The sequence below is a fragment of the Vanellus vanellus genome (assembly GCF_965231255.1).
Source record: "Vanellus vanellus genome assembly, chromosome: 5".
Lineage (NCBI taxonomy): Eukaryota > Metazoa > Chordata > Aves > Charadriiformes > Charadriidae > Vanellus > Vanellus vanellus.
Genome location: NC_138910.1, coordinates 62,306,002 through 62,330,851, shown reverse-complemented (window position 1 = coordinate 62,330,851; position 24,850 = coordinate 62,306,002). Strand labels below are relative to the sequence as shown.

The window sequence follows — 24,850 nt, the reverse complement described above, 5'->3', positions numbered from 1 at the left end:
ATCTCCAGAGAAGGGGACTCCACAACCTCCCTGGGCAGCCTGTTCCAGTGCTCTGTCACCCTCACCATAAAGAAGTGTTTCCGTGTATTTGAACGGAACTTCCTGTGTTCTAACTTGTGCCCATTACCCCTCGTCCTGTCACTGGGAACCATTAAAAAGAGCCTGGCTCCATCCTCCTTCATGCTATGCTTATCTGATTTCATTGCTGCTTTTCAAAATCCTGTCAGCAGCAGTCAATCTGGTAAGAATGAGATGAGTATTAACTTTGGAGCTTCTTGGAGCAGGAGTAGAGGCTTCTGAGCCATCGATTGCACTGGTCAGTGGTCCTCCCCGACCTTTCTGCACAGATAAAATACATGTGACTTTAGGCAACGAAAACGTATAGTATGCAAATGTTAAAAACACAAACCCAAAATGCAACTTTTACTTATTAAAGTTTGGGGATACTTTTATATTATGAAGGCTTAAGTAGAAATGTTGAACAGAATGAAACTTTATTGAATAATATTTCTGTTGATAAATTAGCTGTCAAAAACACTTTCTGTGGCTGCTTAAAATAGTTAAATGGAGAATGGACTGAAATTACTTTCTGCTTCTCTTCACAGGCTGAAGAACAATGGCTTCCTTCAGCAACCTGACTATTGGCATTGCTGTTGTCAGTTTTACTGTATTTCAACTCCTGTTCCATGTTTTAAGTTCTTGGGTGTCAACACGAATAACACCTGGTTTTAACAATCTCAGCCGAAAAAGGAAGATCGAATGGAATTCAAGGTATAGTGTTCCAAACAAGCTACAGCTAATGAACTCCCTGAAATTGTCAACATTTGAACCACCTAAGTGTATACACATAAAACTTCAGAAAACTTTATTAGTTAATCATCTGAAAGATTAGAGGGTTCTAGGCACTCAACAAATTCCAAATGTAAAATGCTGAGGTCCCTTTTTGAACACACAGCATTACAAACACTTGTACATTAAACCTTTTATTAGACAGTGATGCTCGTGTGAAAGTCAGTAGAAAAAGAAAACAGTGTCTGGCGAGAGGTAATAAGGTAAAGGGGATTAATTTTAAATGGCTTTGCTGTGATGCTTCTAGTAAAGAGAAGAGATACAAAATTCCCTTCCCCAAACATACATAAAAGTCAAAAGTATTGCAATTTATTCTGTGATCAAAATGCTAGTGTATCTCTGGTCATGTTTTTGGTTGCAAAGCAAATTGCTCTCTGTTCTCCCAGTGCTACTACACTATACCCTTTTTTATTTTGATAAGTTATGGTTTTCTAAGAAATTTAGATAAGTTGTTGTTTTCCAGGAAATTCCATGAATCCTTGGTGTAGTATTGGAGTGAGGTAGGGTTAGACAGATAATCTGTGTTGGTGGGGAAGGAGACTGCAAGAAGTGGTGGGTACGCATTCAGGAAGGAGTTGTGGAAACTCAATCTAAAAACCTTCCTCACTCCCTTTGTGTTTCTGCCGTTCCATCAGTGGGATGGATCCGTCTGCATTACACCTGTCTCCTCAGACAGAGCACTGTTAGAAACTTGTTCAAACCTGTGAATCTTTCCTGGGTGCCTTCCTCTCTTTTAAGCCATGAAGGAAGTATAGGGTAGTAGTTGCAAATGGGGTGATCGTTGAGGTTTTATTTGCGATATACTGTTCTGAAAGGGTATATAGTGTACAAGCTTGTTCGGTTGAAATGGATCGATATGACATAACTTTATGCTTGAGTAGCCTATTACAACTTTAAAATATTTTTCAGGTGTTTCTCAAATTTGAAGCTTAAAGTGTACTGCATGGCTGTCACTACACTCAAAATGCATTAGTCGTATCCCTGTTCCTCCTCAGTGCTGTTTAAAGGCAATATCAGGTGGATACCTTTGAAGTTGTTTCCATTGTTCTAGGCAGCATTAGCAACTCAAATAGTCTTGCCCTTCCATTTGGCAAATGTCCACCTGCAGTGTTCTTAAAGGCACCATCTTTATTTCAGTTCGATCTTTTAATAATTACCTATCTGCCAGAACAACTTTGTAGGATGCCAGTTCATGATATCAGTACAGCTTAGGTTTATCTCTGTGTTACAATTGACAATAGCAGCAGATAGGGAAACTAAACTAAACTGTTACCGTGTTGGAGCTGAACTTTTGTCTCTAAGCCACATCAAGTGACCCTTGAATTGCGTAATAGGCTTTCTGAGAACACGTCCCATGCCTAGTAGCACTATGCTAAGTTGTAGTGCTTTGCATAATAACATATGAATTGTTTCACACATCACAAGTGTGCTGGAAATAAGCTGCTCATTAATCTCTGGGCTACTTTGTAGTAAGGTGTTTAACTACTTAAGTTGATACAGCACCCCAGGCTGTGTCCGTTTTTTTACTTCTTTCCACATTTTTCCTTGGGGCTGGTAGCGGGATGTAGATGTTAGCACACAGATGAGTTGTGGTCCAGTGCTACATTCAGTTCTGGAGTTATAAGGCGTGAAACACAAAACATGTTCATCAACAGCTTGTTGATATTATACCTGAGGAGGGCATGAAGCGAAACAAACACAGTGCTTGTGTTTCTACAAAAGAGATTGACTGCTAGATTGACTGTTAGCTCTGCTGACCAAACAGTGTTTTGTCGAAGTGCCTCATCACACCAGAGTTTCACCAAAATGAAAAGACACCCCAAGGAGTATCTTACATGTTCAGAGAATGTAGGTGAACATGTATGTACTCTGCAGACAGCTGTGCAGGTAGATAAAGTTACTATTTCCCGGTAAAATGAGTTGGGTTAACTTCAGTGGTTTAAAAGTAGATGTTTGTTATTTTGTCCTATATTGAACTGGTGTAGGGAGTGCTCACACAAATGGTTCTGTTGGCAGTCCTGAAGGAAACTGGCACAGAGGATGGTTATGCATTTTTATCAGCTCAGCTGGGTCTGGAAGAGGGCATCTGCCTGAAATGAGCTGTAGCATTGGAAATATATTGTTACAGCTTGGAGGGTTTTGTAATCAAGCATTTGAGCTGCAGCTCTGGACTGTGTTTTCCATACTGTCAATTTGTTCATTCTGACTTTCCAAGAATTAAGAACCAATAAAGTAATTGCTTCTGGAACCTTAAGTATGCAGATGCTCAACTGGAGTTAAAAACTATACCTTGACACAGATGTAGTATAACTCTTTAATTTGTTGTGCATAAGTTCCTGGCACCTCTTCTATAATAGTTGCAAAAAAATATATATTCAATAATAAAAGAACAAGTATGCAGCTTACCAGTGCAGCTTTTTTCTTTGCAGTTTAATGAGGAGTTAAAGGATGCAAGCTTTGACAGCAATTTCAAGGAAACGTACTGAGCTTGATAGTACAACACTTCATTTTAATATGGAATCTAGGTCAAACTATTTCCCTTTTTCGGTCCCCTCTTCTATGGAGAAACTTCAAAGTCCAGAGTTAAGGAGGAAATCCGCTTTTTTTTCTTTCTTCTTGGTGTTTTTTTTTTCTCCCTTCGAGTGCTCTGCTTGGTGTAGCTTGTATTCTAAACACTGAGGTTTGGATAAACAGCCACTCCTGAGACAAATTGCAACTGTAAACTAATGAGCTATATTCTAGGACAAATTTTACTTCTTTCACCATTATCGTCTCCTAAAGTTCAAAAATCCCAGGTATTTCTCAAACATTAATATTATATGCCATGCTTTGTTTTAGCTCTTCGTTAATTCTGTGATGAAGAGTAGACATTTTAATTAAACTGTTAATTATCATTAACATTCTGATGAATAAATTTTCTTCATTGTTTAAAAAGAAAAAAGTGGTGGTGGTGGGAAAGCAGCCTGTGCTATAACAGTTAGTAAATGTTCTCATCCAGCTTGTTACATTTGACTGTTCATATTATATTAATCGCCATTCATTTTTTTGGAACACTATTGAAAAAGATGCTGAAAACAGCATGATGACACTCTTTAAACAAAATGTAAATAGAGACTTATTTTATGAAAAGTTTACAGAATCTTCTAATGCCAATAGATGGTAATATAACTTCTGGAAACAGACCAGGGATTATAACCTACTCTTTCTTTGCAGTCTTCCACAGGAAGTAAGATGTTTTCTTCAAATCTTGCATAGTAGAGTTTAGACTCCTGAGAGTGACTTATGTACACTTAAAATATTAATAACTTTCAAATACATGTATTCAATATGCACAAAGACAAGACTAATAACGAACAGCACCTATACATTTGTGTGCATATTGTTGATGCTGTGAACATGCTGCAAAGGTGTTTCTGATCAACAGCATGGAACTTTAGTTCTCAAATAGTATCCGTGATTCGGTAGAGCTATTTTGGCACATAACTTTTTTTCTTCCTAGTCACACTTGAAAAGCAGGAAAGCAGATAGTAGCTGCACAGTATTAGATGCAGTTTATAACAGCGTTAAACCCATGGCTAGAGGAACAAGGTTACACATTTTGGACCTGTGCCCATTGCATTGTTCTGCCTTCCAAGAATATATGTGGACTCAAAAGGGCAGGAATGGCCCTGGCCTGCGTGCTGGCAGAAACCCTGCCGGGGCCTCTGTAAATAGGTAATTCTCTTTAAGTGTTTGTTAACATTCAGAGTTTATCTACAGTGTGCATGCAGCCTGTATACTTGAGTCTTTGGGGAAAAAAAAAAGAAATAGAAAAAAGTGTTTAGTACCCAAGTATGGAGAAGGCAACTCTGACTACTGTGACTTTATATAAGACAGGAGGAGTATAAAATAAAATAAAGCTCCTACTTTATGTAAACCTGTAGCTGCTATACCTGAGGTACTTGGCTCCAAGCTTTTGTTAGACAAGTTTTCTCTTTGAAAAGCAGGATTTACTTCAAATACACTAGAAATTCTTTCTGAAACTTCCCTTGATCGATAGGATTTTTCACTTAGTGGCCCTCTTTCCAAAACCTGAAGTTGGCAGGTTTATTATGGGTCATCTATTAATTTGGTGCCTGAAAGGAGAAGCCTGCTGCTGCAGGACTCGTGGGCCAGTCTGAATATGAAATGCATACAGATTTTCCAGCAAATGGGACAATACAGTAAGTAATTGTTAGAGAATTGAATGTCATATTGTCTTTAAGGATTTATTAATCTATGGGATAATTGGCGGAAAATGTAGATCATGGATACTTTAAGAACCTACTTTCTATTTAACACTCCACCGCCCCACTCCACTCTAATAGATTCCTTCTTTTTGACTGTTTTTCCCACCTGTCATTGTATAAGTGGTTTGATGTAGCATAAAGAAGAGATGATTGCCTTCCACAGAGGTATCTGGATGCAGTTGAGAATGTCTTTGGAAAGATTCTACCGTAAGCACAGTATGGAAGGTTGTAAATGGCAGTACCTCCTTGTGACTGTGGTTTCTTTTTCAGGACAGTGTCCACATTCCACGCCTTGGTGGTTGGTGGGTTTTGCCTATATATTTTGTTGTACGATGACGCTGTTAATGCTGACCGTCTCTGGTAAGGCATGTTACGTATATGTAGTGTTTACACAATAAAATAACATAATTGAGAAGGAAAAAAATCCTGCAGTGTATTAATTACTGAAATAATTGTTTCATTTCCCATTAAAATATGCAGTTGTGATGTGTCCATTTTTATGTCTGTACTATTTGATAATTCCAAATTATTTTGTCAGTACTAATGGCTTAGTGCACTGTGTTTCTGTGGAGTGAAATAGATAAAATACAAGCTATTGATTTGAAATAGCATATTAAATTACTAAAGCATAGAACCAAGAGTGTAACTGTAAGTTGGCATGACTGAAACCGTGCTATTTACTATGATCATTTTAAAGTGAAATTGAAATGCTGTTGCAGATCTGGAGTGTGTGTGTGTGGGGAAAAAAAGCTGGATGGGCCTATTATATGTATAAAATATATATGTCTAAACTGATAAATTAAGATGTTTATTTTTCTGCCTTCCATAAAGCTTCTATAATTCTTTGTTTTAAAAAAAGTATAAAAATATCAAGTGCTGCCTTCACAAGCAATAGGAATATTTAATACAGTGACTTTTGTTATTTTCTCTAGTTAACAAAATATTCTACATTAAGCTTATGTTTTCTTCATTTCTAGTTATATTGTTTTGTTTCACTTTTTTGAAGGGGGGAGGAACAAGATGGCTTCATTTTAATCGAGCCAATTGTAGATTGCTATTGGTGTTTTGACATTTCACTCATCACCCTCTGGAACTCTTTCCCTATAGAAGGAAGAGGCCATATTTTTCATGAAGGCAAACTAACTATTTTAAGTTTCAATTCATATTTCTGTCCTAGACTGTTGGTTTTAGCTTTGTCAAAGGACCACACTGTGAGTTAATTTAAAATTACATAAATTTAATATTTGATGCTTGTTCTGATCTTTTGATACTGTAAATTAATGAAAATGCAGCGTGGACTAGACAGGATTGGGTGCCTGAAGCACTCTGCTACTGACTTGTTTTGTGGCTTTAATAAATGTAACATTAATTCATAACACAAATTTAGGCAACATTGGCCTCTTCTGTATGTAGTGATATATGATTAAATTTTTTGCTTTTTTTTTTTTTTTTTATTGCATTCTGGTATTTTTAGAGAGACCAATTACAGTTTGAATATCTTATGAGATCTGTTAACCATGTTGAAAAGCAGCATGTTATAACTACTTCAATGTGTGTTGTAAGCTTTATCAGATAGAAGGTTTTATCCTGGTTTGTTTGAGTAGACCTTGTTCTAAACAGTACAAAAGAAGTCATGAATGGCAGAAATAAAAGCCTCTTGACAATGATAAATAAATTGAGTCTTCCCATTTACTAAATTTTCCTGGTCTAATTCCAGGAAAAATTCAAATTAAGCAGAAATTTAACCACTTTTTTGTTCTTTGTAAGTTTGAGAAAAGTTACATTAGATGCTTTTGTATACAGTGCTGAAAACTTAATCTTACTTATGGAGCCTTAGCATCCTGGATTATATAAAAACATTAAATCTTAAAAGACAAAATCCATCTGCCTTTTGGGGGAATTTTTTTTCTGTATTTCTACTATTGCTTCTGAACAGTTTCTTCTGTTTGGATACGTTTACAATAATTGCTGTCAGTGGTCCTATTTACATTTGGTAAAGTAAGGAAAACTTTATATATATATATTTAAAAATCTAGTGAGTGTATATCTAATCTGTGTGTTTTAAATCAAAGCTCAGGTTCATTTCGTGGCAGCGTTTCTGTAATTGTTTCTTGGTCAAAATTATGTTAGTGGTTTCAGGAATTTGTCAATTAAAAGTGCACAGAACACACTCTAGACGTGGAAATCAGTATTTTTAGTTATTAGACTAATAATTTTAAAATGTGTGAAGTATCAGTGTATTTAAAGCGGTTGCAATGATTTGAATTCATCTTCATGCAAGTGATTAAGTGCAAAAGGAGGCTGAACATATTACCAATGGCTTTACAAGTACTTGTATGCAGCCTGCAAATAAAATACAACTTTGTATTACACTTTGTTCTGCCAGCGAAGCCAGAATTGTAGTGTAGTTTCCTCAGAATTTGCAGATGTACATTTTTCTTCTAAGGCTGACTTTTGCATTACTCTTAGAAATGAAATGGCTGGCATTAGTCTATGCATTCTCCCATATGTCATATTGGTTCCTGGTACACAGTAATTAAAGCCTGAGCTGACTACATAGAACTTTAACCATTTTTTTTCCAGTCTGTTTTATGACTTAGCTGTATAGTAAGTTGCTTATCATTTTTACATTGATTCATAGCTGAATCCACATAGTCTTGATTTTAATTGAGTAAGACTGAAGATGAAAAAAACCAAATTATACGGGAAGTGCCAGATGGACTGTTGCGAGGCTGCTCAGTCTGGAAATCTACTGCCCTTCTGAAATGCTGGCATAGGCTGTGGGACTTGGTCATTTACGGATACGAAGGATGCATAAGCCTTTCTGCTGGAATCTCTTATTAAAAATACAAGAAACATTTGTGAATCTAGTTTCAGTAGTTTGTAAGTAAATGTCCAGGAATCCTTCACGCATCTTTCTTGCACTGTTCTAGCCCAGGTAGGCTGAAAACATTACGTAGGTGTTCTGATTTTAGACTACTGGGAAGGTTTTGATACTGACACTCCTTCCCTGTAGTTATTGCCACCAACTTTGTGTAGTCATTGACTGTATGACAGTATCCTGTCAGTTATTCTCTGTGGGATTTAAAGGTTTCTATATCTATAATGGAAAATCACAGGTTCTGAGCTTCTACGTAGGTCAACCTAACTTCTGGGTTCACACAAAACATGGTGATGGTGATACCCATACGTCTTGAAAGGGATCAGGACTCCTGGTAAGAGTTTGGGTTCAATCGTGAGAGGATGTGGTATTACTGTCAGGTAATGCCTGAAACTAGATACGGTAGACCCTTTATTATCCTAACAAAGGATAATAAAGACCAGAGCATTGATAAGTTACAGGGAAAAATCAGCGTTGTGTACATTCTCATAATGCTTTGCCTTTTTTTTCTAAATGTAATACAGACTAGCTAACATAGATGATGCAGAAATTGTTTTTGAGGTGGTGAGAATAACACGGTAGGAAATGTGGAGGTGGTAGAGATCAGATAAGGAGAGGGAGAAGACATAAATAAGTGAATTAAGTTGTAGCTTCACAGAAGAGGAGACTTTTTCATATGACAGTCCACTTGACAGTCATTACACTTTTTGAAGTCTGATGTGTGATTAGCATTTTATATGACTCTGTATCTGCAAAGAAGTTTGAAGAAAGTCAGTCATGTGGACTTTTGTTTGTTATATCTGCCTGTGTTTGTTCATGTGTAATTCATTTGCCACACATACCTCCTTAGCAATCACAAGAGAGATAGCTCTTCCCTTTCGTTTATTCAAGTCACTCCCTGTTTGTCACTCCTGGTTCTTGCGTGCATCAAAACTGGGCTGCAAACATCAGGGCTCGTAAGCTTCCTTGCACTTCCCGTTCGAGGAGGCAGATCAGGAAATGTAGAAGACTTTAGACTAAATTCTAAGTTTTCCATTAATTGAGATTAATGTGGGATTCTAACACGGACTCTTCTTGAAGGGAGGTGAGAGATGGATGGTGTGGCCCTATATATTGAAGTGTTGGTTTAGAAAGTCCAGGGAAGGTTTGTTGCAAGGTGACCATTCTCATAGAAAGAACAAAGGGAAGTAAATCATTCCCTGTCTCATTCAGTTAAGTCATGTTTACCAATATCAAGGAACCAATTCCATATATTCAGTTCTTTGCATCTTCTCTGGAGAAGAATATGAAGGTTCTTGAGCACAGGCTCAGTCATGGTGATGATGTGCTGAAGTGTGTTGGGAGCACTTACAAGTTTGGTTATGAAGTTGCTGCTGCTGGAGCTGAGAGCTCTAAGAGGAGGGCTGTAACTATTTAAAGAGTTTCTGGTAAAGTTGCGGGAACACATCTGTATCAGCTACGACTTTCAGAAGAGCTACACCTAAAGAAGCACTGAGTCCACCACCTACATAGCTCATGAAACTAGGCTTTGAAACCATAGGAAAATGTTCCTGTCTCAAGCTGTAGTTAAGAGACCCTCTATGGCTAATCTTGAGAGATGGAGTGGGCTTCTGGGTCTCCTTGTAATGTTTTTCCTCACCTAATGGCAGAATTCCAGTTTTGTGAGTCCTTCTATTTTCCTGTATGCTACCCTCTCGTTCAGGCAAGCAATTTGTTTTAGATGCTAAGGAAGGCTTAAAATGTAGTGAACAGATTGTAATAATACAGGAAATCTCTTCCACTGCTTCATTCCAATAGGATTAAAAAATAATAGTTAAGTAATAGCATTTTACTGCTTTCTAGCTGAGGTAGACTTTGTATTGGAGGTGGCTGTAAGCACAGTTATGTTCCTTTTTTCTTGAAAGGTTTACAACAAAAATTGCTTTCACAGCTTGTCTTAAGCAGTCTACGTTTTGTAAATCTGTAGACCTGTCACTTGAAGCTCAATTCATTCTTACACAAAACATATCTAGATTAGATGCACAATTCAGTTAAAAAAAAAAAAAAAGTTATGATCTTTATGCTGAGGAAAAGAGATTTGCTTACCAAACTCCTGAAAGTAGGAATGCACAGAGGACAGTGGAGGAAAGAACAAATGTTACTTGCTGTAATGTGGATGCTTCCCTATCTTGAGCTGTATTCACAAGTTTGGGTTTGTTGAACACCCTAGAGGAACTGAAGTTGTGTGTGTGCTACTAAGAGCTTTGCCTGCTGAACATTTGGCATCAAGAGGGAAGGGACAGAAGGTGTGGAACTACTCTGAAAAGCATTTCTGCTGGAAGGTTCCTTGGCTCCAGAGAACTGGCAAATAATTCTTTTCATGTCTCCTTCTACTCTGTTTATCCCTATAAGCATCCATCCTCTTATGAATATGAAAAGCACCAGCTGAGCAAGATATTTTTGTCATCCTTAGCAAGTTTTAACACTGGCAGAAGAACAAAATTGGAGATGCAGAGTGCTCTCTTAGCACTCTGCCCACTGCCCTGGGATGTTCTCTTTTATCCTCTGTTTCCAGAGAAGCCTTCTCAGGGTACTTGCTGGGTTTTCTGTTCTAGTCTCTAGCAAAGCTCTTGGGGCAGTCTTCTACCCCGAGGCAGAGGGTAATCCTGATTAGGGTGGTTAGTAGATATCTTATATCTGGGTGGAAAAGGAATCTGTTTTCATGACTAGGACCTTTCTTAACCAATTCTTGTAATGTCTTATTGATGGGCCAAGAATAAGGTGACCTGATGGACATTATGTGTTTGATATGTATATGTCCTATGCAAATTACTGTTATAAATGCTGTAACTGTGTATTTTTGGTATGTTTACAGGGGTGACCCTTCAATTGTGAAACTGAATATTGCTATTACCACAGGCTACCTCATTTCTGGTAATTATGCAACATGTATATAACACATGCAACCTGTATATTTACATTGAGTCACTATGCCTATGTATTTATGTTGAGTCACTATGCTGGAGATGGGATATGTGTTTACAATACAGTTTCTACTGCGGCTTTTAACATTGCTAATGGAGTTACAGGTTGTGGTGAAATCACAGGATCTTGCCAGCAAATGTGAAAGATGGAATGATATCTCCCCAAGCACTGAGGCCACTGTGTGGCTTTATGATGGTTTGATACACAACCACCTACTCCAGCTCAGTTTTGTCCTTCAGCCAGTTGAGAAGGTATTAAAGCAGTGCCCTTCACTCCCTTCAGAGTATCTACAGCTCATAGCTCTTTTATCATATGTTTCTTCCTGTGACCTCAGAACGCTGGCAGAAGAATTTTAGTAACCCTTAATACAAGCTGAGGTAAATGATGCCACAGGATCTTCCCACCCACCTTTTACGTTCACTTTAAGCCAAAATTTAGTCATGTATAAAACATGGGGATTTTAATGGCATTTACCCGTATATATGTATTGTGTTCTTAATTATTTACTGTCAACTAAAATTGGCATGGGAATTTTGCTACGAAACACTTTGGAGCTTTCTTTTATAAGGTGTGGGGTTAATACTCACTTTTCAAAGCAAAAACTTGTTGTGACTTGGGCTATTTTCAGGGAAAACTTCTCATGTCAGGATGGAGTCTCTGGTCAGAGACTGGTTGTGGACTTGATTATCTCTCAGACTAGGTTTCTCAGCCCAGTGGAACTGATAATCTGGTGATAGGCACACTCAGTTAAACTGTGGATTAGTTTAAGTCTCTGTTTTTTCCATAAGAGCCTTAGGTACCATGTTTAAATTCATCAGTATCTATTTTTGAATATTTATGCATTAGACTTTCATTATTAATTAATGAATGAACTTGGCCACTCATTCTCTCTCACTTCCTTATATAGTTAGTGTTTAATTATTAATAGGAAGTGGAGCGGCTATGTCAGATGATATAGAGTCCGGCCTGAGGATAGCTAATATAAAAGAGATCAAGGCACTCAGTGGAGATACAAAAGGCACACGGGTAAAGCCTTTGATTTGGAACTTTGGTCACTAATATTCCAGTCCAAAGTACTCATTTGTAGAAAATAGGGGCAGAAGTTGCTTATTCCAGTACGGAAAAGAAAATCTTTGGAAATCTTGGACCATCATGGGGGAAGAAAGAACTTATCTGTCAAAGCCTTCCTTGTAATATTAATTCAGGTCCACGATACCACTTTTGCAGTAATCTGAAAATTCTGATTAAATAAGGCAAATATGCTTCTCATTCCAAGTGCCCCTTGCAACATATTTTTAGAAGATGGTTCCCTGTTTGCTAATATAACCACTTTTTGATTCAGAAGTTCCCCATAATTGATCCCCACATTTACTGAATATATTTGTATATTTGCTATGCCCTCTGTAGCCCTCCCTTCCCCTTTGATTATTTTGTGTCACTTGTTCCAAATTTTTGGGTTCATAAGTGTGAAGTCTTGCTATGAGATTCAAGATCTGCTTTTTCCTTCCAAAATACTTCAGCTGAAGTTGTTGCCTCTGTACTTCAATTGATGTGGAAAGTAGTAATTTATGGCAACTGTTGGAAGAATACTGCTGCTTAATGCTTTGGCTAAAGTAAAGTCTTTAGGATAAAGATGTTCTTTTCAGAGAATATAAATTGAGAGTTTCTATAAATGCCAACATATGGCATCAGTACCTCTAAAACTTAGAGAAACACTATTCTGAGGTCAATGGTATTATAATAAATTGTTCTTTATCATTATTTCTTTTCTCTTGTAGATTTGTTGCTTATTATTTACTACTGGAAGGCAATTGGTGACAAATTTTTTGTAATACATCACTTGGCAGCTCTGTATGCTTATTATTTTGTACTGGTGAGTGCTGTATTTTCCAGTAACATAACAAGCAGATGAGATTTAACACAATGCTTTTATAGATTCTTGTTTGTTTACCCTTTAAAAAAAATCTTCACTGGTTAGTGTATTAGCTTTGTGAAAGGCATATTTATATTTTCAGTCATCGTTACTTCCTAAACAGTTTTATCAGGCACTTGTTGTAAGTGCATGCCTTTTCGATATTATGGTCCTTCAACAAAAATGTGTAACTTATTTAACTCCTGGAATTAAAACTCTTCTCAGTTTTTGCTCTAGAGAGACTTTGACAGAGGGGCTTTTCACATGGTTGTGGAAGAGTTTCAAATAAAATCACAAGTCTGAATATTTAGTTGGAAAATTGGAAGGAAATGGTTTTAAGTGGTTATGTTCTGCTTGTGATTGTATTTGCGAGGCCATAGGTCAGTGATCCCTAACTCTGGTGAATGTACTACAATCAGCTGGGTGTGCTTTTTTTTCTGGGGTGGGTTTTTTTCTTTTTCTATTTTATTTTTTTTTTTTTAATTCTGTTATGACACAAACTGATCCTCTGAGACTTCTTGTTTAAGGTTACTTTGGTGGGGAAACAGTGGATGATTAATTGTATATATCTGTAAATATCTGTGGCATACATACATTGAGGAGAAAAGGGGAAGAGAAAGATGCTGTTCTAGAATAAAGACTAACTTAATTACTCTTTGCTGCTGCTGGAATTTCTCAAAGATGCCCATGTGACTTGGTAGAAATCCCACTGACCTCCAGGATAATGCTCCTGATTTTTTTCTGAAAAGCTCATTTGGTAAATAGAGAAATCTTATAAAATACAATTTACTTCATTTACCACATTTCTTTCCATGCCTCCTCTGTGAATCCCAGGCTTACAATATTAAAATTGTCCAGATGCCAGATTACTGTCAGATTTCCCATGTAATGGTTTAAAGGGAAGTACACTGACGGGTAAATACTCTGTTTCGGGTTGAAGATAATTAGATCAACTAATATTATCACGGATGAAAGTGAATTAGAGCTGAATATTAGAGAAATGAAAATACCACTACCAAGGCTAATCCCTGATGAAGAAAATTCATTAGTTGTTTCTGGAGTAAATAGAAAGCGTAGTGTTAGCATGAACTTCTTTTAAACCAGTTCTTATTATTTGGATATAGCTCTGCCCTTGCCTATCTGTATGTTATTCTTTTATCTTCAGAGAAAGTTACTCATAAGCATCTTATTTCAAAAATTTCTCTTGAAGATAGAGAATTTGATTGAGAACACAGATTTTCTGTTTGGTGTAGTATAAACTGACATGAAATACTTGAAGTAGTGGGTATTGGCACGCTCGATGGGGGAAAGAAGAATCATGACACACACTGCACAGGTTGTTCAGGAGATCTACTGAATTTTTTTAAAAAATCTTTTTATCTTTATATCTGCAAACTGTTGCTTACCCAGCCATTGTGTAATGGGGTACTATTTCCAACACAGCCAAACGATAAAGCAGAGAATATGCTGTACTTTGTCACTGGGAGGAAAGTGCTCTGTTATGATGTGTATCAGTGTAAATGTACCACGCAGTTATCTGGAAGATGCGCCCTCCCAACCCACGGGGCACGTCAGGGACTGGCACAGAGCTGGTGGGAAGGGTTTCCCTTGCAGCAGGGAGGAGAGAAGAAAAGGCTTTATGTGCCCCTTCTGGTGCCAAACAAGAGCTGGGAATTCACCTTCACTTGTGCAAATTATGTTTCTAAAACAACATAGCGACATTTTTCTTTAGCTTACAGTGTTTCTGATTGGGCTTGTTTAAACATTGAGAAATCCAAAATATTTATAATTCTCTTGGTAAGTAATAGTGTTGTCATAATTATAACTTATGACTACTTCTGCCAGTCTTCTCTAGCTAGCTTTCCATGACCACTTAACTGTAAGTCTTTTAAAAATTTATTTAAAGTAGGAAACTACTGATTTGAGATACCTGAAGGACAATTGCAGCTGTTGTAGTAAACCTCATTTTGAAATTGTAAGGAAGTTGGCCGGAGCTGGAAAACTCGCTTACTGTGAGTTTTATTAAAGAAGTTGAGATGTTGTATCATTCTGTGTATACTTGAAGACTTTATCGAGATTTCACATCTACATTGTTGATTTTGGTATGTCTATTTTGTTTTGCTAACCAGGGCAAAGGTTTGTTGGCTTATTTTGGAAACTTCCGTCTGCTTGCAGAGTTCTCCACTCCTTTTGTCAATCAGCGGTAAGTGGTTAGGGAATTTTTGCATAGTTCTTTTAAATTTTAATTTGTAGTATTTGTCAGTTAGGAAGTTGTTGGGTTTTTTTATGGTTGTCTGCTGAAAGGGAATTTGTATGTATTGAACTAAAGATTACTATATGGAAACCTTTTTTTGCTATGAAAACTTTTTTTCTGCTATAGCTGCAATGTCGTAACTAATGTATTCATCCCCAAGTTCCTTTTTAGAGTAGACCAGCCTTCATATGAAATGCCAAATTTTTATGAGACTACTGAACAAAAAAGTTCACAAATACAATATTGTTTATTAACCTTTGTATGTTCATTTAATTATTATAATAAAGCCACAATTTTCAATAGTATCGTGGACCAGGAGAAGAAACAAGGTAACATTGTCATCAGAATCCTAGAATGGAATTGCATTGCCCTAGATAATTTGAAGTTTATTTTGCAATACTGCACATATATAGATCAATATTAATAGATGCATATGAATACATAGAATAACATAAATGTGTATTCTTTATTTACTTTCAAAAATAGTTCTGGAAATTATTTTGAGCACTTAATTAAGAGAAATAGTAAATCACCTCAATATATCTGGAATGGTTAATCTTCACGCTTGTGGTCAGAGCAGAAAGTGGCAGGAGGCTCTTTTGCAGAGCTCCGTGAGAGTCGAAAACTGCCAAGGCTTCCGGATGTAGCGTTGCTAGTAGAATTGCTGCTGTGAGTATCAGAAAAAGAGCATGATAACACCATGTACTGCAGGTAGGGGAAAGCAATCAATGGAGTTTCCTGGTGCTCTGGGGAAGATGGCCTCTCTCTTGCTCTGTCACCACCATGACCTAGCTGGGGACAGGAATTTGGTGCAGGAAGACTTCACCTCAGGGTAGGAGCTTTGGTATGGGGCAGTGCTATAGTCCTCTCCCCATTCTCCATTTTTTTGCAATGTAGGATCAGATCTTTCAGTGTATCAGATGTCTATTCCTCACCCATGCTTTTTGGGGTGTATTTCCACTTTGATCCTACATGTGTGATGTATTTTCTTTCCAGGTGTCTGGTAGAGAAAGGGTAAGGTTTATAAGGCAAATAGGTACTGTAATCCTCCTGCAACAGGCTATCCGAGTATTACCCATTACTGCGTTGTGACTGTAGACTCTGAAATATTTTATAAGACTGTAGCATTCCTCAGATCCCTAGGAATAAAAAAACAATTGTGCTGAGATCCCTTTCGGATCTTAGTGTGGCAAATTCAACTTACAGAAAGGCAGGGTGGGATAATAGAGCTCTCCAGAGGTTGCTTTCATTTGCCCAAGTGTAGTTGAGTAGGAGATTATAGCTTAGTGTAGTCCATGCTCCGCGTGTACAGAGAAACTGAGGAGTAAACAAACACTTCTTTAAACTTATTTTAGTAATACAAGGATGAGGAGAGTAAGAAACTGAAAAAAGGTGGTATTATGTTCAAAGTTTCTATATTAAACTACTTGTCCTAGTGAATGGCCGTTTTCCCAACTGACTTCTACCAAGACAGGATTTAATCCTGGGTTTAAGTGGTACCTATACTAATGCTTACCTTTCAGACTGGGGCATTGGGAAGTATTGTGATACATCTGGCTATTAAAAGTAATATATGTTGTACTTCTAAAATGCCTGTGGTGAGATCACATGTCTCTGAATACCGACATTCCCCGCTTTCTCAGAAAAACGGAAATCACTGTAGGAGATAATAAAGTCCCTTGCAGTAAGGGATGTCATCTCATTAGTGCATGACTTTTTTTTCTTCCATTAAATTTGAAGAGAACCAGACCCTTAAGACAGTAAGTAGTGGATAATGATAATGACTTACATTATGTTTCTTGTTTGCATTCTTAGTATTACCAAAAGAGCTATTATTAAAATATAAAATGATACTCTAATCTCAGAACTGTAGTATTTTCTTTGTATTTCCTGTCTGTGTTATTAGGGATATCTAATTGGAGGTTGTCTCCATGCCAAGCATTTAAATCTTTTAATGTTAGTATCAGCATTTATGTAATTAATTATGAACTGTGGTAGGTAAAATTGTAATGATAACTGTGATTTACTAACTTATTTTTTTTAATTTGCTGGCACAGGGAAATCGCTAAGCAGATGTCCAGTTACCTATATTGGCACATCACAGTATATTTTAAAACATTTTTTCTATTACTTTTGGAATCTGCATTGTATATATAAACGAAAGTACAGACTCTGATTGTTAGTTTGACCAAATACATCAGGTCTGTCTCTTTATAATCCTAGTATAAGTGTTTCTGTGGTGAGGTATCCTGCTTCGAGGCTGGACTGCTACCTTAAGTGCCTGGAATTTAATTGCCTCAGTTGCACTCTTAATGAATTCTTGAAGTATTTCTGTTAGAGCTGGATGTCTGGAAAATATTTTCAGTGTATCCGTAATTACCTAGGTTGTAATCTGTAGGTAATTAAAATAAAAATTACTTTTAAAACCAGGTTTAGAACTGTTATTTTGCTAAATAGTTTAACCCTCATATCTTCTTGGAAATAAACTGATTATTCCACTTCCCCTCCCCTATTCCTTATCATGAATACAGTGATTTAAGTAATTTTCCTCTGGTCCTGTCTTTAATCTGCCATTGGTGCAGAATTACGTTTATTCTGGTTTAAGTGTGAATGATGAATAATTAGAGGAGTTTATTGTTCCTTTTTGTAGGAATTCAACCCGCAGGTTCTGTGTGCTAGGCAATTGATAAGTTAGGCCTGTCTACTAAGGAATTAATATGCAAAAATTCTTTTTCAAAGACCAATTATGACCCAGTGGTAGTAATGGGAAAGGGAGATTTTAGATTTATCTTTGTCATTGCAAAATATACCTAGCTGTGACATGATCCAGTGCCATTTACAATGTCTGGTTTTGAAGTTCTGGTTTCGGGCTGAACAGAAGCAGTCAGAAAATCCCAAACTGGGAATTAGAGCTTTATCTAGGTTACCATATCCAAATACAATGCTAGAATTGCTTTCAGGGAAACAGTTTAGTTTAGTTTAGAATTTTAGTTGCCCCTTACTGCAAACTACAGTAACAAGTAATAAAATTGTATTTATCATTTTAAATGAGAATTTGAATTATAGTGCATTACACAACAGTTAAATGCACACTGGTTGTGAAATGGCTTACAATTCAAATAGGGATTTTCTACATATTATTTTGCAGTGTACCGGATATCATACACTGCTTAAGTGGGAGAAAAAATGCAGCTAAGCAGAAGAATTTGCAACTAAGCCAAGACACGTTGCAGTAATTCAGAAATGATAAGGGTAGCAGCAGTTAATAAATTAAATGATTAATTAAAAAAAATGAAATAAAATCCTTTTTTAATGAGATGGCTTCAAGTCTGCCTGGTATCTGTGAACACTTCTTTTGCAGGTGGTTTTTTGAAGTACTGGGATATCCCAAATCTTCAAAGGCCAACATCATCAATGGTGTGCTGATGACAGTTGTGTTCTTCGTGGTGAGGATTGCCGTCATGCCTATATATTACAGCCATGTAATTTCTTCATTTGGAACAGAGGCTTTCCAGAGATTAGGATTTGCAGCCCAAAGCGCCTGGATTATCTCAAGTGTTGTCTTGGATGTCATGAATGTGATGTGGATGGTCAAAATTGCAAAAGGATGCTACAAAGTCATTTGTCTTATTGGACAGGAGGAAGCCAAAACTCATAGAAATGGAAAATCTGACTAGAAATCATATGCATAAAATGAAATTTCTGCTATGAAAATAATTTGGTTTCACTGAAACGGTGCACATTTCTGCCATGGAATGCTCCTCTTAAGGAAACAAGGTATTACCTCTGTACTGACCTTACTCTTTCCCTAGCCACACTGCCTGCACACCCAGGGCCACGCTTCACGGATCCTGTCCGGTGAGGAATAAACGCAAAAGCTCACACAAATGAGTTCCACGTGTCTGTTCTAAGCGGTTACATACTACTGAAATTAGAAAGGAGCAGACTGGTTACTTGCTTGTTGTCCACCAGTGTGTTCGAAGTGTTTCACTCAGGTTTCTCAGATTAATGTGTTTTATAAATCCAGTGAATACTGACATCTCTCTTTTTTTAGAAAACAAAAAACTCCCCAAACTCCTGATATGGTGCAATTTTCCTGGCACGTTTCTATGTTTTCTTCTAGGAATAACAATCAAGATTTCTTTCTTGACAACTTTTTAATTTTTGCAAGAAGAGCTAAAAATTTAGCTTTGATTCTGTGAAGTCTTTTACTGCTTTGTGTTCTGCCTATATGAATGCAAACCATTTTGGGAAATTTATGAAATAATTTTATCTAAAATGCTGTATTATAAGGCTACAGAATACCTTAAAAATTGTTAAAATTATCAGATTTTGATGGGAAGGATTCACTTTTGCTGTGTTAGATTACATGCAATAGTACATCTTCTAAATTGCCCGTGGAATTTTTTTTGTAAGTTAGTATGGGAAATAATGCGTGGAAACAGCATAATTCTTACTGGAGTGCTTTCTCCTTTGCTGCTACTACTTTTGAGAAGTGCTGCAACTCTCCTCAGAGTATTTTTAACTATTGCCTATCTGGATGCGAAGTTTAATTGTAAAGAGATAAAATCCTTCTGTATGTGATGTGTAGCTTACAGTAATACTTTTTTTTCCTTTTATCACAGAAATGACCCATTTGATATGAAGTGTTGAGGTGTTTTGTCACATTTTCCTTGTTAATCACATCAGAAATCTGAGGTGTTGACTAAATACATTCTTGAATTAACTGTGCCAAACTTCTGTAAAGCTGTACGGTAATTCTGTAGAATGACAGTTGACTTCAGTATGCACAGCATTTTATTTTTTTTAAACCACTTATTTGTCAATAGGTACTCTGTTCCTCCTTCTGCAAGCTTAAAGGCCTGCGGGGCATCAAAGAGGGCATCTAGGAATAGTCTAGAATGTAATATATAATACAATTTGAGGAAATTCCTGGTTTTGTTTTGTTTTAAATGATTCTCAGAGCTGTATTTGTGCATTGTTTGGTTTTGTTTTGTTTACTTTAAACCACATCTGACTTGGGACTGATTAACTTCTGTTTTTTCCCTTGGTGTGCGGGTGGGTTTTTTTTGTTTTGTTTTGGGTTTTTTTTTACATTACTTGTTATTTGTTATACCTTTTGGTAAGGTGTGCTAAAAGTATCTGTTTTCACTCAGTCCTGTAGTGCACATCCCAATTATTGTAGCAGACTGTTTAAGCAACTTATTTTTAAAAAAAAGATAAGATATTTACCCTGTGTAGGACAATTAGTTTTCCTCTTGTCCTGTTCCCTGTAACAAAGCCAGGTGACGTGAACTCTGTAGTCATATCTCTGTAGTCAGAGGTGTGCATACCCCAATACTGTGCTCTGGGGTGAGGGACACAGTCTTCCTGTCTTCCAGGAATGGGGTGGCCATAAGACCCCAAGAGGACTGCCTCGGCTGATACGCCTTATAACCAAGGCAGCTGCGACGAGTTTAGTTCTCCAGTTAAAATGACGTCAGGGAGTATTGTTTGGGCTAGCGTAAAACGCACTTTTATAAGCCCAGTTCCACCGTTTAGCTGGGCACGCTTTTTTTCCAAAACCGTTTCCCAATCCTGCCTTGTTAAGGGCAATATCAAGGATTGTTAATACTTATATATTTTTTTTTTTTATTACCTGCTTATTAATACTTCACAAGCCTGCAGACAAAAGATCTCTTTATGCCTTGGGAAAGTTAGCAGTTAATCTGTTTAGCTGGATGATTTGAGTGAGCGCAGTACCTTACGTGGGTACCGGTAAATCCATAGTCTTTAAGAGTTGATCCCGTGACCTGCTTTGCTGAAAGAAACAGACTCCCTTTTATACTGATTTGCAGAACCTTCTATCTTTTAAAATAGCGATTTCAGTGTACCTAATGCAAAATCTAGGCTACGTAAAAAGGCTCTATGTTTCTGTCACCTTTATGATTTAAAGGTGTACATGAAATAGTTTTTTCTTGTGCTTTTGAAGTCACTAGATCAGGGAATCCCTTTGTAATACTTTGTTCCTTTCCAAAATAAATTTTAAATAGAGTAAATTCAAACATTTTGGAGAATATGCTTGAAAGTAGAAGTCCCCTTTTGTTATTTGGGAAGTAGGATGAAAAAAAAATTGATAAGGAAGATGATTTGGAGCAACTCTTATGATCATAACTCATGAAAAACTTTTTTAATTCATCCCTTCTTAGCATAAATCTTTAATATTTCAGTATTTCAATTTTTTTGTTTTCAATGGGGAACATTCATTAAAATGGTCCTTTTCCTTCACTTCTAGATAGACTTGTGTATGATGGGGGGGAAAAAAGAAGTAAGTCAAGCTATAATAGAATAATGTTAAAACTAGATTGAAAAAAAAAAAAAAAAAACAAACCCAAAACAACAAAACACTGCATAATATACTTTGGGCAACAATCCAGAATGGAAGGGCAGTGGGGTAATTATTTTAAAACATGCAATATTTTGGATTGCTGTACAAAATTAGTGTAATTAAAACAGTATTTTGCAATGCATTAGGTTTAAATTTTCTAATTTGGTTTTTTTTTAATGTATTACAGTTACATCTTGATGCATCTATTATGTGTCAGTAGACAACTCTCTAATGAAAAAAGTTATTAACACTTGTGTATTTGGCAAGGACTGTAGTAAACACGCTGCAAAATTGTGATGTACTGAATACATTAGTATAGGGCACTCTTTACCTGCCATTAAAAGCTTATAATACAGCAAATTAGGTAGCTGTGGCACCCATTTTTCAATTGCACTTTATTAATTTAGAAACTGTGGTGAAATATTGCTGAAATTTAATGTTGCAAGCTTGTGTCTTTTGCTTTTTTATGCAAAAAAGTAAATGCATGATCAGTAGCATTGCAATAAATGCTACCTTTAGAATGTAATACTGTCTTATTAGTGGCTTAAAACTTCTATTTTTAACAGATGCATTGTCTAGTGTAAAAGCAGACTCTTGGTATGTCACCAGGTGTCTCTGCCATGGACATATCAAATGGGAAGGAGTTAACCTTGTAAGAAATGCTGAGATATCTTGTTTTTCTTTTCTTTTACACTCTTCAGTACCAGGTGACATAAAATCAGCACGATGATCTTGGGAGAGTCTATTTGTACCGGTCAGACTGTATGTAGGAATGCAAGCTTCCCTTTTTTATGGCTTTACTTTTTCATCAAAAGATAAATACCACTTTCTGAACTACTATAAGGGAATGGTAGGTCACGTTTTGCTTTTATAATTGATTTCTGGATACAGTACTTGCAGAGAGGAAACGTACTTCAAATACTCATTTTCTTGGTGAGTGTTCCAGTGGTTTTCAATGAAGTCGAAAGCCTTACGCTACAGAGATGCTTTATGGGTTATCTGTGCAAATTCTTCAGTGGTAAGAATTACATCTCTGAAACCTACTCTACCTCTATAAATACACGCTATCTTGAGTGAGCTCGATAATTTCATAACATAATTGCTTAAAAAATAGAATCTATTGAATAATGAAAAATACCCTATGCACAGGAAAATGAGTGGAGCTGACTTTATATATAAAATTCTTAACAATTCCAAATTTTGTATTAAAAATTATTAAAAATTAAATTAATTACAGTGTCTGGAAGAGAATTACTTCCATCTTTACTTAGAAAATTATGAGAGAAGATTACTCATACTGCAGAACTAACGTTAACCTAAGAGCAAAAGCTCACACAATTGAGCAAATGCGTTCAAGCAGGTTTAAAGAGGAGAGGTGGAGGAGGAGACTTTGAAAACACAAAGATAGAGATCCAGATGTCTTCCTACTGCCGTGGTTGGGACAATAGCAGTCTGATACACAGCAGAAAGGTTTAGGTATTTCTATATCTCTGTTCACAGTGAAAAATGAGACTTTATTCTTTAAAATTTTCAGTCTGTATAAAATGGGTTATCAGTTGTTGATTGCTGTATGAAGAGGACTTTTTCTCATGGACTTGTGTGTGTACATACAAGCTTTCCATAAAAGATCATTTAATAGAGAAGTTTGTAAAATTGTTTTGTGATGCTTCTGCTGAGCCATTCAGAGGAAAATAAAGGGCTGCTTGACAATTACTCCATCTTAGGATCTGGTACAGTGGTGGCTGCTGGTGAAAGCCATCAATAAAGCAAACAGAAAGGGACTAGAACTTTGAGATGGAAAAATGCGAGTGTTAGAAGACTTTGTAAAGTACGGGCAGCCCTCTTTCATATTTTTAATAGCCTACTGTACAACATCATTATCTGGTTACAAGGAAATTCGTGAGGAAGGCTTTGTTCCTGGTGGAGTTTCTCTTATCTATGTATGGAACACATTTGACAGCTGGAAAAAAGAACAGTACTTCATTGCTGAGATCCAGACAGCAGTCAAATGGAAATAGTGATCAATATTTATGAACTTTAACATTCATCCCAACCCGAGTAAAATCTCTTTCTTGGACAGGTGAAGGTCTTAGGATTTTCTGAAGGCAGCTTGAGAGCTCTTTTTATGGTAGAGAAGATGAAAGATGTGCTGCTTGGGATGTTTAGAGATCTGGGGTTAAGCATCAAATCATACTTTTAGGTGGTAACACTCGGTAATGTTTCTTATCCATTACAAATCTCTACTAGCTACCTCCTTTGACATTCGCGCTCTATTTATAATAACTAAGCACCTTATAGCTCAGTAAAGAATGGAAGGTAGCTATGAAGAATAAATTGTATTGTTTGGCACAAGAAATATTTTGGCAAAACTTCTTCTGAGATCAGTTTCATTGTGTGATGTCCTGCACTAAGAGGGCACCTGATTATAATGATGTATATAAATTTTTAACCTAGTTATAATGTAAAGGAAATGTCTTTAAGAGAATGAATTATGAAGAGTTCAGCATGGCTTGGTATCAACCATATGATGATTCAGTGTGCTATTTATAACTCCCTACTTATTGAAATTGAAAATATAAAAGCAAATAAAATATTCTGTAGTGTATCTTTATTTTTAATCTATGCGTGGGATGTCAAACATTGTACTTGTCTTGTGGACAGGACATGCTTTTATAAGCCTATAAATATTTAAGTATATGAGAATCTGCACCCAAGTGGAACACGTTGCATGTAAATTGTCTTCTAAGTTTTTAAATTTTTGTATTATTAAAAATTTGCTAGGTTTGAAAGCAAGATTTAAATATTAATACTAAGCTGTAATATAGAACATAACATTTTGAATGCAATGCGGGATATATTGGTATTGTTTATTGTAACCCTGTTCCAGTTGCACAAGAGAAATCCATCGTATGATTGGGGGAAAGGAGGAAAAGGGCTAATCGTGAGCTCGGCTATATAATTTGCACACTTAATATGCACACATCCAAATATCCTGGATTTGTTTCTAGCATGCAGATACCAAACAGTGTTTTCTTTAATACTGGCAGATACCTATATATGTAGAATAATTCAACACATAAGCACAGCTAACCTGATATAAAACCAAATTACAAAAAAATGTTGGGAACAAATGAGTTGCAAGTTAGGCATAAGTAATGGAGCCTGTAATTGAAAAATGTTTTATTTAATCTTCTGTCTAAGAAGAAACTTGTGTGCAGAGCAAGGACGAAAACTGTAAATTCTGCTAGACTGATTCCTGGTAGATCTTGACAATCTGGTTTGCAGTAAATACTAATCCTGTCACAAAAGGTCAGGATCACATTATTGATTTCAAATAGTAATGTGGCCTGATTGT

General features: G+C 36.5%; 1 protein-coding gene across 1 annotated transcript; it reads left to right on the top strand.

The window, feature by feature from the left end:
- Window positions 1-616: 616 nt before the first annotated feature.
- TLCD4 (TLC domain containing 4) lies at window positions 617-18,805 on the top strand (the record flags this gene model as incomplete). The annotated part of the gene is made up of 6 exons (XM_082483686.1): window positions 617-771; window positions 5,388-5,477; window positions 10,853-10,911; window positions 12,741-12,835; window positions 15,004-15,077; window positions 18,490-18,805. The coding sequence occupies 6 exons, from the start codon at window positions 617-619 to the stop codon at window positions 18,803-18,805; spliced, it is 789 nt and encodes a 262-aa protein (XP_082339812.1).
- Window positions 18,806-24,850: the final 6,045 nt, after the last annotated feature.